At 39.1% G+C, this 13,100-nt stretch overlaps 1 protein-coding gene across 1 annotated transcript; it reads left to right on the top strand.

The window, feature by feature from the left end:
• Positions 1–688: 688 nt before the first annotated feature.
• Positions 689–11,647, top strand: LOC146173782 (uncharacterized). The gene is made up of 5 exons (XM_084584155.1): positions 689–845; positions 3,685–3,842; positions 5,324–5,400; positions 8,248–8,331; positions 11,442–11,647. The coding sequence occupies exons 1-5, from the start codon at positions 750–752 to the stop codon at positions 11,570–11,572; spliced, it is 546 nt and encodes a 181-aa protein (XP_084440281.1). The 5' UTR covers positions 689–749; the 3' UTR covers positions 11,573–11,647.
• The last annotated feature ends 1,453 nt before the right edge of the window (positions 11,648–13,100 follow it).

The raw sequence follows: 13,100 nt of genomic DNA, 5'->3' as shown, positions 1-13,100 counted from the left end.
CACCGAGAAATAGTTACATTGCTGAAACGGACAAGAAATCTCAGAGTCACGAATGCTGATGCCGATGCTCTCTTAGGTGCGTCTAGGTTCGCGCTTGCGAGATATTAATAGGGATATGCTTGTTATGTAAAGCTCAGCACACTTTAAAAAAATATATTATTTAGAAAATCGGCCATTATTCTTTTGCCAACCTGTGGTCTCCAGCAAGCTAAAATGCCAATTCAAGATTTCATTATTTTGGTTTCAAATGAAATATTCTAAATTAAAAAAAAATACCTCTGGGCATATTCGTATTTTTTGTTAACGTGGCTATGCTTGATGAATTAGTTGTAATTACTCTATGAACAATAACAGACAATGTTTCAAGCATGATAGCTGTTAGGCATCAAGTTTGCAGCAATAAACGTTGATGGTATTAGTGCAAGGAGCATCAATGCAATAAGTTTTGCCGCATGCATGAAAAAAAAAACGGCAACCATAATAAAGAAGCACGAATAAATATCAAAAACCCGACATTCTCAGATGATATATTTCTCTTATTTCATACTCATGAGAAGGGAATGACGTACGGCAGAATACTACAGCAGCTGTTGCCAGACAGGCAAATATTTTATTTTTGTATTACTTTAAAGGGTTGGTAAATATGCCTGCGTCTCAACATCACCAGTCACTTGATGTTTTTCATATAAATATGACCTCGCCTCGTTTGCAGAACCATTCAGGAGATCGGTCTTCCAAGAGTTAGAGCCATGATTTTCGCTCTTGCACTCTGCCTCTTCGTCATAGCAACGAAAGCGGCTGCAAATACTGCTGAAACCCAACCTGACCCATTAGACATCATGGATGTAAGTGAAGCTAGTTTCATTTCTTCACAGGCATCATGACTGCTATATATAAGGCACCCTGGTTTTTTTTTTTAAACGCGGCACAAACATCAACAGCTCAAGTTGCTACTCAAATCAGACATAATGAAAATATATTTTTCATAGAAATACTGCCTAACATGATACCCTTTGCAGACATGACAACAGTTGCATGGATAACAGGGTATACGTCCTGCTTTAAGCTCATTATGAAGCATACATTTTATGTACCATTCGATGTAAAAATAATTTCGATATCAAAAGCCCTAGTTTAACAATGACGTAGACCCAATACTATAAAGAACGAAGCTGGTGTGATGAGAACGATATTTTATATTACACCTATATGAGCTTGTAGCGAATGCGCTCATGATTGAGCTCGAGGAAATCTCAAAACGTTTCAAAAGCAGATTTGTGTAGGCCGCAGATTTAGTGAAGCCTTGATTTGTTTCCCTTGTTTGATCACAGCGTCATGATTAAAGCAGAGATGCGGCTTAAACCCAGAAGGGGTGTAATCTTTGCGCTATTCAAACCACGCGCTCATCTGTAAGCGTATAATGATGCCGAGCTCGGATTATTCCAAATCTATTTGTGGCCATAGTAAGAATGACACGCTGATCACTCCATTCATGTACGTTCCTCATCCCAATTAAAAAATGCCAAAAAAGGTTTTCAATTCGCAACAAAATATGAAGAAATTTATTTAGTATCTAGAATACCTTAGTTTGGCAATTTTGGGCATTTATGTTTTTATAATTTCCTTTGCTTCGAAGTAAAACATACCTAGATATACCAAGTTTACTGTGAGCACAAGTTCTGGACCGAAATGAAGTGGCATCGCCCTCACAGAATTTAACCCTGTTGGTTACAGCAATTCAATTATGTGAAATTGTTGCTCAATTCTACATAAGCGCTGTAGAGCTACGATTTCTACTATTGTATTTTGTTGCCTTTTGTGAGATGGTTCATTTCCAAAAATAGAAACGACAGTCTCACCTTGTTAACCTCAAAACTAAACATGAACGTCGAAAACGACTGAATGAAAGTGTCGAAGCATTAATATACCCTTTTAACCGCGTATTTGCCTGTGAAATATTTCGGTGGGCGTTATTCGAGAAAAATAAACCTGCATTGAGGACTTTATACTTTCAAACGGGTTTACGTCCAAGATTGGCTTGTATAGTACCAATGCCTTTTAAAGTAACTTGCCTACAAGTATTCGCTACCAGCCTTACGTCTTTTTTTTTTTAGCGCGACTCGGCAGTTGGCGAATTTTCGACAATGATAGCTTTGATGAATATGAAAGGAAGCGATGAGAAAACTCAGCGGTAAATTCCGAGATACTATGCGATTTTACGCTAAACACAAGTATTTTGCTAAATGTACTTCAGCAAAACCAAATATTTATCCACCTAACCGAATTTTGATGCAGCCTCCAGGCTGCATGCCCAACACAATGCACTATACCTCTTATTCTTCTACAATAGAACGCTTTTACGACATTACTGGAAGCGACGGATATATGCCCAATTCTGATGCTTAAGAACCGGCCTAATGACGTTCAGTTGGCCTCTTAAGGCTCTAAATTGCATATGCTCCTTATTTACTGTCAGTTCAGTGCGGCCAAGTTAGTCAATCAATGTTAGTTTGTATTGCTGATAATAATGTGCCTAATTTTCGTTTATATGTTAAAAAAAGAACAGCTCCCTCATTTTAATTCACAAAGAATGAATTAAAAGTTTAATTGGTGACATTATTTCGCCTATCTATTATAGTAGAAATTAAATACGAAAGGAGCAATTAATTCGATGTCCGGCAGAGACAACCGAAATTGAGAAAACAAGAAGATCTAATATATGTATATACCGTCATCATCGTCATACAAAATCACAAGCTTTTCAGTAAAAACGCCCTTTAAAATGAATAATATTGAAACTACAAAAACGGGAAAAAGTCGATTTTCCTACCTTTTATTTCCTGCATATTTGTGGAGCTGTGGTCCCTTATCAACCTACGTATTTATTGTATTAAAAGTCTCTATAACAGTAGGCGATAGCATGCATGCCAAAAGCAAACCTGTTATCGTTTTTATTTATTTATATTTATTCTCGAAGCTCCTTTTCACATTTATCATGTGGCTCCTTGCAGGTTCTGTGCCAGAAATATATCTATTATCTCAGTTGCAGCAAAGCTTTCGAAATATTATACTACAATTTATTAACAAAACTACTAGTTTCAATCTTTCTCGTGGGGGGAGCCAAGACAGTAAAAGTCTAAATGAAGAAAAACATGCCAGTATTAAGCTCCGGACAGCGAACCCAAAAAAAGACTTTCTAATTGCTGGCGGTTATCAACTACGGAATTGGTAGTGCTTGCGACCAGTTTTTTGTTAGTGCTTGTAAAGATGCTTCGCTTTATTCGCACGAGTTTTCTATTCAATTTCAATTAAAATAACAGGGCTCAGATCATGAGTTTGAATTAATCATCCTTTTCTTCTGCGTTATCTCTCAGGTTTCTTTTTCGCTCGTGCTACTTGTGAAACTCTTAGCAGATCGAGCTCCTGAGGAATGCTCCAAACTCTATTTCCAATACTTTAGCTGACACCCCATAAAGCTCTTATACATTTGTTGCTCGTTCTTTAAAGGTGGTTTTGCTGCGCATTTTTGTAGCATTAAAAAATGGTAAGCTACTTTTTTTTAGCTATTTACTTTGTTATACAATAACCTCACTTCGTGTTGGGAAATATTATAACACCCTAGGGAATTACTCGAAAATATAGAATTTTCGAAAACCTAATACTTATTCTTGTTTGCATTTTCAGATGGTAAATGTAGACGACCGCTTAGCCGTTATATCAAGGAAGCACACTATTAAAACGAACGTCGACTGCCACTCAACAAAAAAGGTCAGAGGATATGGCACTAATGTATACTTATACAATCTAAGAGGACGAAAGAACACCATTGTAGGCTATGAATAGTAAGTAGTACGAATTTTTTTATTATAGTCTTTACAAAAACTACTTGCAAAGTTCTCGTTTGAAACTCATTTATTATACGTTTTGTGAAAAGGGGTTTTCAGATTTTATTTTTCAAGATAGTGGCATTATTTCTCAATTTCTGCGTGATACATTTTTTGCTTTCTTCAAACGATAATAAATTCTTACAAGATTGTGATACGTGGTAAATAAAGTTAAGAACCTAAGTTTATCATTCTGACCGGCTACTTGATGCCAAATCAAACAGGCGAACACAACATATAACCACTTTTTAAAACGAGCAAACGCAGAAAATAAGGTACAGTCTAGACATTCCCTGCCGGAAAATGTTTGAGGCATCCTGCGGAAGGCAACCACAGTTAATCTGCTATGGTAATTGAATCATACGCTAGATAATGATCCCCTTTATAACACTTAGCAGTACCATCATTTTTGTACGCGTCATAGGTTTGTATAAGACAAGGAGAAGAATGCAATTGTCAGTGCTTCACAAATATATTGATTTTATGGAGCCTGCCACATAATAGCAATCAAGAACTTCAAGAATATGTTGTACTGTTTGTTCTGCGTAAGTCTTTTAGTGTGTTGAGTGACAAGCAGTGTAGTTACGTTCTTAATACTCTAATTACCATGCTATTCTTTCTGAACGAACTAGAAGTCTTTCATTTTAGACATCCGTAAGAAAACACTTTCTGCAAACGTAGCTAAACTCTGTTACTTTGAAGCGGGAATCTGACTGAGATAAACATTATGAACTTGACACTAAGGAAAATGCTATCGGAAAATAAACACTTCTCAAGTTGATCTTTGTGGACACCAATTTTCTCAGGCCTTTGAGGAAGATTGTACGCGTAATTTTTATGAGTATTTATTTTATGCATTTAATGAAGAAAGTGAATAAAGAAGCATAGCAAAAGGAACGCAGCAATGTGCCTTGGAAAGTTTAGCGTATACTATAAGACGCTAATTACATACCGATTAGATATACCATAACTTCAGAAATAACCCTTTTCATTTGAGAGCACCTTCAAAGCCTAGTCGAATTGAGTGGACCTCCTGCTACAGGCCATGGTTGCGAGTTGCCAAATACGAGGCGAGTGAGTGATTGACGAGATTTTGGCGGGCAAATGAAATACCAACTAGGCGGCCCCCGTGAGTAAAGGAAGTTTGGCTCAGAGCAGAAAATCCCAACTTTTCTCTGATTGCTATATAAACGGCCAAGCTGGTAAATATTATTAAAGTTTTAAACATTTCAATACAGCAAGGCCTGCAGTTTTTACCACTGGGGGAAAAGCGCTCGTTTCCACTAAATTTGTGCATTTAAACAATTGGCAATAAATAATTGCAGCAAAATTTAAGCAGCTTTGCTAGGTATTGCATTAAGCCGATCAACTAAGCTTTGCAAATATTAACCTTGTTATCATGCCTTACACTGCTGCTGTTTTGCTGTAATCTTTTACAGTGAATCAGGTAACGTCAACGTTACACTGGAACAACTTCCAGGCACACAAAAGTACATAGCAAAATATACTGTTAAAAGTAAGTTTTTACGTTGATACGTTGCTATATTTTCCACATGTTGACCTAGAAATCGATTAAGAGCCGTTTTTATGTACGGTGTATTCCTAAGATATTCACGTCAACTAAGTGCATGTAAGCAGTGTAATCTCATAAGCAAGAAAATAATTGATATAAACTTACCAAAAGATTTCTCTTTACTTAGAAATGTCACAGGAGCCTTTTTTAGTACAAGTTATGCTAAGATCGAGGTTTAGTTAAGAATGGTGCGAATAGAAAGAACTCTAAATTCATGTTGCGCAAACCATTCATTTTATGAAGGCACTGAAACTCTCCTCTTGGAATTTTGTGAGACGTAAGCTTTTGAGCGTATTCTTCATAAGGAAATGATTGAAGCATCTTTACATGCTTTGTTTAGAAACCCATATTCCTACGAGAAGTGTATAGCATCGTGTCTCGTACAGAATGAACTCAATTAAGGATGTGTATTTATGATGAAATCATTTTTATATAATTGTTTTTGAATTTTTCAAATTTGCAAATTTGGGTAGCAAAATAAACTCGTTTATACATAACTCTGTTTACACTCAGGCCATGTGTTCCTTTTTGAGAATTGCTTTTTAAGTGCAATCTAGAAGTTCATTTTGTGTTGCCAATTCCGTACGTATGCGGTCCGGTCAGAAATGGTTTTAAATCTTTATATAGCAGACATATATATCTGTTCTAAACCAATATAAATCTACTACTCATTCGAAGCTGGTGCATGTCAAGTGAATAGGGGCATCAAATGAAGTACTTCCCGCACACAAAAAAGCTACTGTAATAAACAGTACATTTTCAGGGTGTAATTCCTCTGCTACGTACCAGGCATGTTCTAATACTTTAACTTTCTATGTGTCAGTAGAGTCAGAATGCCAAACGTGTTTTGTGTAATTCTGCCCATTTATAGAGGTGTGCAAGCAAGTCTCATTGCTAAGCGTGAATATGGGCAATACACATTGGGACACAAAAGCTCTACAAAAAATGTACCTGAAAAGCACTAAATATGCGATTCAAGTACAGCGGTGAAAATACCGGTAAAGTTGTGATAGTAGAAATGTATTTAAAAAAAAAAGGAATAAAGTCCGCATGGCCCCCCAGCAAAATTTTTGTTTTTCATTTACAATCTGTAAGATTCGATTATGAATAAAAGAATAGAGGAGTAGCAATTACAACTGTGCGCGTCTTTTAGGCAAGAAAAGCATGTGCTCCATAGTCTGGGCCACCTTCTAGGTAGTTTGGTCATAAACTTCAGGAAAGATAAAGCGAAAACACGGTCGCACACAAAGAATCCCTCCTGTATGATCCAAAAGGTATGTGTCGGAATGAAATCGAATGCTCGTGAAACCTACCACAGCATGAAAGCAGGGCGACAGCCATCCGTGGTGGGCAAGTAAAGAGGGCTATATTACCTCTTAATATTAGGGCCGCTCCTAGAGCTTTTGAGCGACGTGTAGAAATCGATAACGTTACTCACTGGGATTCCCAGAAAGTTCGCTGGGACGTTCTTCCTTTTATTCTGCGTTCCTGTCGTTTGAAGGAGGATTTGCGCCCGCCAAGACCGCAGATTTGCAATAGTTCGCTCATACAACAAACGCCTCTGTTTCATCACGAGCAGCTTTGAAACGAGAATGTCAAGCCAAATGTCTTAGCAAGATGGCACGTATTGTATCCAAACTAAACAAGAAAAGCTGAATTGGATTTCAGGAAGAGATAAGTTTATGGCTGAAGATGTCCAAATGCTATCCAGGTGCAACAGAAACAGACTATGTGCAAATCCAGGATAGTAGCAGCCATAATATCGAATGAAATACATGGTCCAGTAGGCAGTATGGCACTTCCATGGCTTTTGATTAGAACAACTTTCTGCTACGGTCTTAGCTTCACAAAAAAAAGCGTTTTTCAAGCCCGAAATACATTATGATAATATTATGACTGTTACGATGCTTGCTGATTTGTTCAGTGATCAGTTGCAAATGATATTTGCAATCCACCTAGCAATATTTTTGCCACTGCAATGAGATTTTCTTAGTGTCATTGTTCATCTCTGTGAAATACATTTTCACCACAAGAGATGTTTGGTAAATTTTTGTAACGAAGGACAACGCAAGAAATGCTCAATTTGCATTAACCGATGCTTTTCCTTTGTCAACGAACCTGCCCTAAACTCCGTTCTGAGCTCCCGAACAAAGCTATTCAACGACAAATCTAAATGCAGACCTGGAGGGGAGGAAGGTGCCAAAATCTACATATAAAAAAGTAACTATAATGCGTAAATTACGCTGAAGTGATCATTGGAATACGGCACATTCAGTTGTAGCAATTTTTCTTTTGAATACTAACTAGTCGTACATTTTGTTTTAATAATTCATAGTAGAGCCCCATGAATCAGCATTCACTTGAGACATTGAAATATTTCTTTAATCAGATTTAAATGGCGAACTACTGTGATGGCAGAATTCAGGAGCTTCAGCCTAATTTCAGTATTCTGTCGGGTTGGTTGCTTCACTGAAAACTGGACTAGCTCTGGTGCTTAAATCAATGGCAGCTGAAGCATTAACCCTCCGCTGTAACATGTACTATGAACCTGACATATCGCCGCAAGATTTGGTCAGACATTGAGAGGGCGGTAAAGTTTGGTTCTGCTGATGAGCGCTTGTTTTAAAAATATCGGATGGGTAGACATGTGTTCGTCACCATACACAGAGTTCGGGATTGTTTTGCCAGAAAAAAAAAGTGAAAACGTCTTTAAAGTGGCTCGGGTTCTTTTTGGCAACGCTAAATCACTGTATTGTGTATCAGTAATGCTGCCTTTTTTTTTTATCCTAGCCGGACAAAAAACCATTACGCTTCTAAAAACAGACGAAGATAAGAATTGTTTTGTTATTTTTGTTCAAAACAGCAAAGACGGAGGTAAGCACTGTAGCACAGATTTGTGCTGGATTCTTTGAAAATTGAAGTGTATAGACAATAAAGAGGGCATCTTTGATGCATGCATAGTCAAGTGCCAACATGAACACACAACGAGAGCGATAAGTGCGGAACCAATCGCGAGATTTCAGGAACTACTTTAAAGGTATCGGCAATAAGGCGTCAAACTGAAGCAATTACTGGCAGCAGGGGTGTTAAGAAAACCCGCCTCAATTTTGTATTTTCAATGCAGACAAGTCGAGTTTTTTAGTTTTAATGTGGCTGCCGAATATTTTAAGATGGTGCCGAATATTTGGAAATTATGCATTTCTTGTATTTTGCACATCCACGAAAACACTTTTATGTTTTGTCCTTCACTAGCATCGAGCAATTTCTGCTGTGACGGCAAACTGGTGAAAAGCGTTTACATATAGCTTGAAAACGACTAGCTTTTCAAAAGGTGTTCTGATGAAATGGAGCTTGTTGTACAGGGAGCACAGGATATACGAAAAAGGTGCGTTTATAATCACGCCGAATTGAGAAAAATTTACCGCGGTTTCGATTAGCTAGGCAGGAAATAAACTACACTATCATCAATATCGCCGACTGACGCTTAGCTTCCTCTGCTGATCGAAGACCCTATGATCTGGAGCTCTCGCTCTCACTGCCGTGTTGCGTGCGGCTGTTCTTGTTGTCAACCATGGCGGCACACGGCACTAAGGAATTCAAACTAGCAAGAAGTGCTAGCCCGACGAGTATCGTCAACCTTCTACGCCACGTGCAAGCTGCCGTACAACGAGGAATTGGGATATAGAGTGCCAAATGGGCAGGGAAATTGTCTTCGTAGCGACAACGTGCCGAGGCACCGCCGCTGCCATATCGATTCGCTATATTAAAGGCAGGAGGCACAATTCAGCCATATGCTCAAACCGAATAACTCCCACCTTTACCAGGGGTGGTGCAGAGTATAATGACGACAACGACTAAGGTGAAACATAAGAGACTCTAGTTTAGCACATGAGGACAAAACCTTCGGAGATGACCCAGTGGTGTACAGCCAGAACTAACACATCACCTGTTTGCCTTCGAATATAAACCTGGTCATGCAAACAGTAAGGTGCTACACACATTTGCCAAATTAGTCGAAATTTTTTAAGCAAAATTTGTCAAGGCCAGAAGATCAAATCAGTCGATATTGTCGACCATAAACCCTGACTGCTCATTGGAGGGTCAAATTCTAAAGTTAAAGCTCAGCTACTTTGGTCATCTGATGAGAAGAGAGGAGTCGCTGGAGAAAGATTTGATGTTGGGAAAGGTTGAGGGTCGCCGGAGAAGGGGTAGGCAGCGAACGCGATGGTTAGATGGCATTCTCGAGGCATTGCAGATGAAGCTATGTGATGTTAAGAAGATAGTGAGAGACCGGAAAGCGTGGCGTGACATGGTCCATAGGGTCACGAAGAGTCGGACACTACTGAACGCCTGAACTGACTGACTGTCAAGGCCAAGGGATGGTATCAAAATTATGACACTCAAAAAGCCATTGATAAGTACCGGTTGTGACGATGTGATACACAAAAGATAACCCTCTTACAAGGAGCCCTCCACTACCACTGTTGCAGGGACCTGAATTTACTGCCTCGGAAAGGCAGGTGCATTGACGTCATAGCACATATCACGGATGTCAAAATCCTTTTAGTTCTCAATCAGGGCGCCTCTTTCTAGCGCAGTTTTCCACTCTTGTTACAATTTTGCCGCAGTCGTTCGTCTGCAGCGCATCTACCAGTATCACGCTGTTTTACGTTTTTATGAATACGTCGTCTGTTTAGGTTAGTGACTAGCGCGCGACAGGGATGGCAAACGCCGACCTATAAAATCAGAATCAAAGATGAAAATATAAACTGGTTTTGAGAAATGCCAGAATATCTGTCTGCATTCTCGGTAAGATGACAATAGCTAATTAGATAAAAAATACATGTTGAATAGAAAGCGTAAAATAAAGATATGCTGTACTCAATTGGTTGTGATTAATTTTAAACCTTCCATTTTACCGATACATACCAAAGGCGATAGAGCGTGAAGGCTAAGAAAAGCGTTTAGCTTTAGTTCAATTCAACGTAAAATGATATGTGTGACATTATGAGATAGGAAGAGAGCATATAGGTCATAGCGTTGTCTCAAATTAATGACATTCTGGCCAAAAGAAGAAAGCAGGACATGCACTGCGAAGAAAGAATTACGATGAACGCTAAGGACAACTTTTGGAATTCTGAGGGAAGGAAAGGCGTAACAAGAGGCGTCAGAAAATTAGATTAGGGGGTGAATTTAGGACGTTCACAGGGGTCATGTGCATGAAACCAATTGTGGACCGAAATCATTGGAACGTTCTAAGGTCACGCATAGCAATAAAGAAAATCACATCACGTAGCGCGTCCGAAAGGGCACCATACCGCAAAGGTGGGGCACATTATCTTCCATCGAGGTATTAGTAAATTGCAAAATACTCCTGTGGCAAGAACCGTCGGAATTCTCCAGCTCAACGCGTACCCATTATTCGAATGTCGGTAGCGTAAAATAAATTCAAGACATAAAAAAGGGATGCACTCATTCATTAACCTAACGGATGTTTTACGACTTTGACCACTTACGTCTTGATAAAACAAAACAACTATTCAGCAGTCAAAGTATCTGTGATGTTCTAGCTGCAAAACGCCCTGCATCGTAAGTACACCCTATTCGAATACCGAGTTGATTTTTAAGCTATGACACTTGTCTGTTCGACCTCATACTTAGTGAAATGAAATGTGGTATATTGCTTTATTTTCAGGTTATGAATATATTTGAGCATATAAATTACTTTTTTTGGAGGAAGGGACAGTAAGGATGAAATGTATAGGTAGCCCAAAGGTGCCGTCTGCTAAATGCCTAAGTTTTATTAATTGAAGTCGCAGCCAATCATGCTGGTCTGGTTTCCAATACACGTAAAGAAATATATTTTCTGCAACATCTTTAATATTTTTCTTGTTTCTTGATATAATCTTTCGTTAAATACTAACTTTAGCTAAATGTTAGCATTTTCACTTATGCTTAACGTTTATTTTTTCTCATTCTATTAGGCTGTGAACTTCTTGTCAAGGCTTCACACGTTACTAACGTTCCTGGGGAGTGTCAAAACTACTTCGAAAACAATTGCGAAGGAGAAAAAGTGCAACTGTACAAACCTGGCTGTAATTACCAGAACTTTTAATGCGTCAAATAATGGTATGTGAACAGCAACTAGCCTAGAAATAGAAGATGAAATAAATGCATATCGTAAGCATCATTTGGCAAGCTTATTGTTTCTTCTTTTTGAGAAATTTTAAACAAGGCTACTTATTTGTTGAACTGAATGGACTATATTGTTCTTATGCGCCCTGATCGATTTCAAACGGCGAAAATTGTCCGCTGAAAATAAAACTTCATTCATAAACAGCGCAGTAGGATTCAGAGGTGCAGCCAAATAGTTCCTGGCTTGGAATTTACCTAAACTTCTTTCACGCAAAGGGGTAGAATTTCAAACTGAAGAAATCTGATTTCTATCAACGTATAATAATCTGGCAAATGCTTGCTGAAGTAATCCGCCACAAATATAGTGTAGATGTGATATTGAACACTATTCGCGATTATGCAGTTGGCAAGAAACTTTGTTTAGCCATGTTCGACGCTTTTCTATTAATGCTGGACGTCCTGGACACTCCATTAGATGGGGATATTCTTTTGACCGGAGTAGCGCTTAGCCTAGTGCAACATCGCTGGGCTTATTTTAAAGAAGCTAACCACTTCAAGCAAACCACGCAATTTGCAATGTGATGTTGTTTGAAAGTGCAGTGACACAATTTATCGATATGTGTTCTCAGGAGAAGCGAGCCTTTAGATTCTAAGATTTTGTTATTTTATTATGTCTTTAAGTATGAATAAATGTATAAATAGCCCTGCGTGTGTGCTTTATAATGTTTAATACGACAGGTGTTCGGTTTCCATAATTCACATTTCGGACGCTACTAAACAGGCGGCACAAAAAGACTTTTCGAATACAACGTTGAGATATTTTGAAATTTACCTCGCACATGTCTTATAGCACTGCTATTCAAAAACGTCTTTCTCGTCGCCAAAGATGATATCTCGACTGTCTTCGCTGTTCTCCGTTACATCCGTAAATTCGAAGCACTAAAGACCCGTCGAGTAACTCCTAAGTTTGGAAGGCTTGCCAATATAACAACCGTCGCCAGCTTTGACGAGCATGTTCCTCTGCACCTAATCCCAACTATCCGGCAGATCATTCGTGGAGAGTTGCTCCGGCTCGATTTCCGCTGCTGGTAAACGTCACCAGTGTTCTACCGCCCATCGTTTCCGTGTGAACCTGCCTATAATCGACAATCGCCGCCTGAGTTTTCTTCTGTTCACGCAGCACACCCTGCCTCTTTCAAAGAATGCTCGCGGCAACATTTTGCAAGCACTGTTTCTACTAGACGTCTTGATCAGCGTAACGATTTCGGCCGCGAAGGCCTAGGCGAGCACCTCGGTTCTCAGATCAGCGCGATCTTGGCTTTTATCAAGAGCGTGACATTGAATCCTTTCAGGGCCAACCCCTTCTTCAGCCTACTCCTGTCGGTTACTGCTGCGGCATCCCGGGGCATATTTCAAGACAATTCCGCCGTCGCCAATCATCGCGGTATGACCGACCAACGTAGCTAGACCCGACCAGTGATCACGCAGTTGACACCCGGTACTGTTCG

Source organism: Amblyomma maculatum, chromosome 11 (assembly GCF_055883805.1).
Source record: "Amblyomma maculatum isolate TAMU_Amacu chromosome 11, ASM5588380v1, whole genome shotgun sequence".
Lineage (NCBI taxonomy): Eukaryota > Metazoa > Arthropoda > Arachnida > Ixodida > Ixodidae > Amblyomma > Amblyomma maculatum.
The sequence above is the reverse complement of the archived record's forward strand: the minus strand, read 5'-3'. Positions and strand labels throughout refer to the sequence as shown.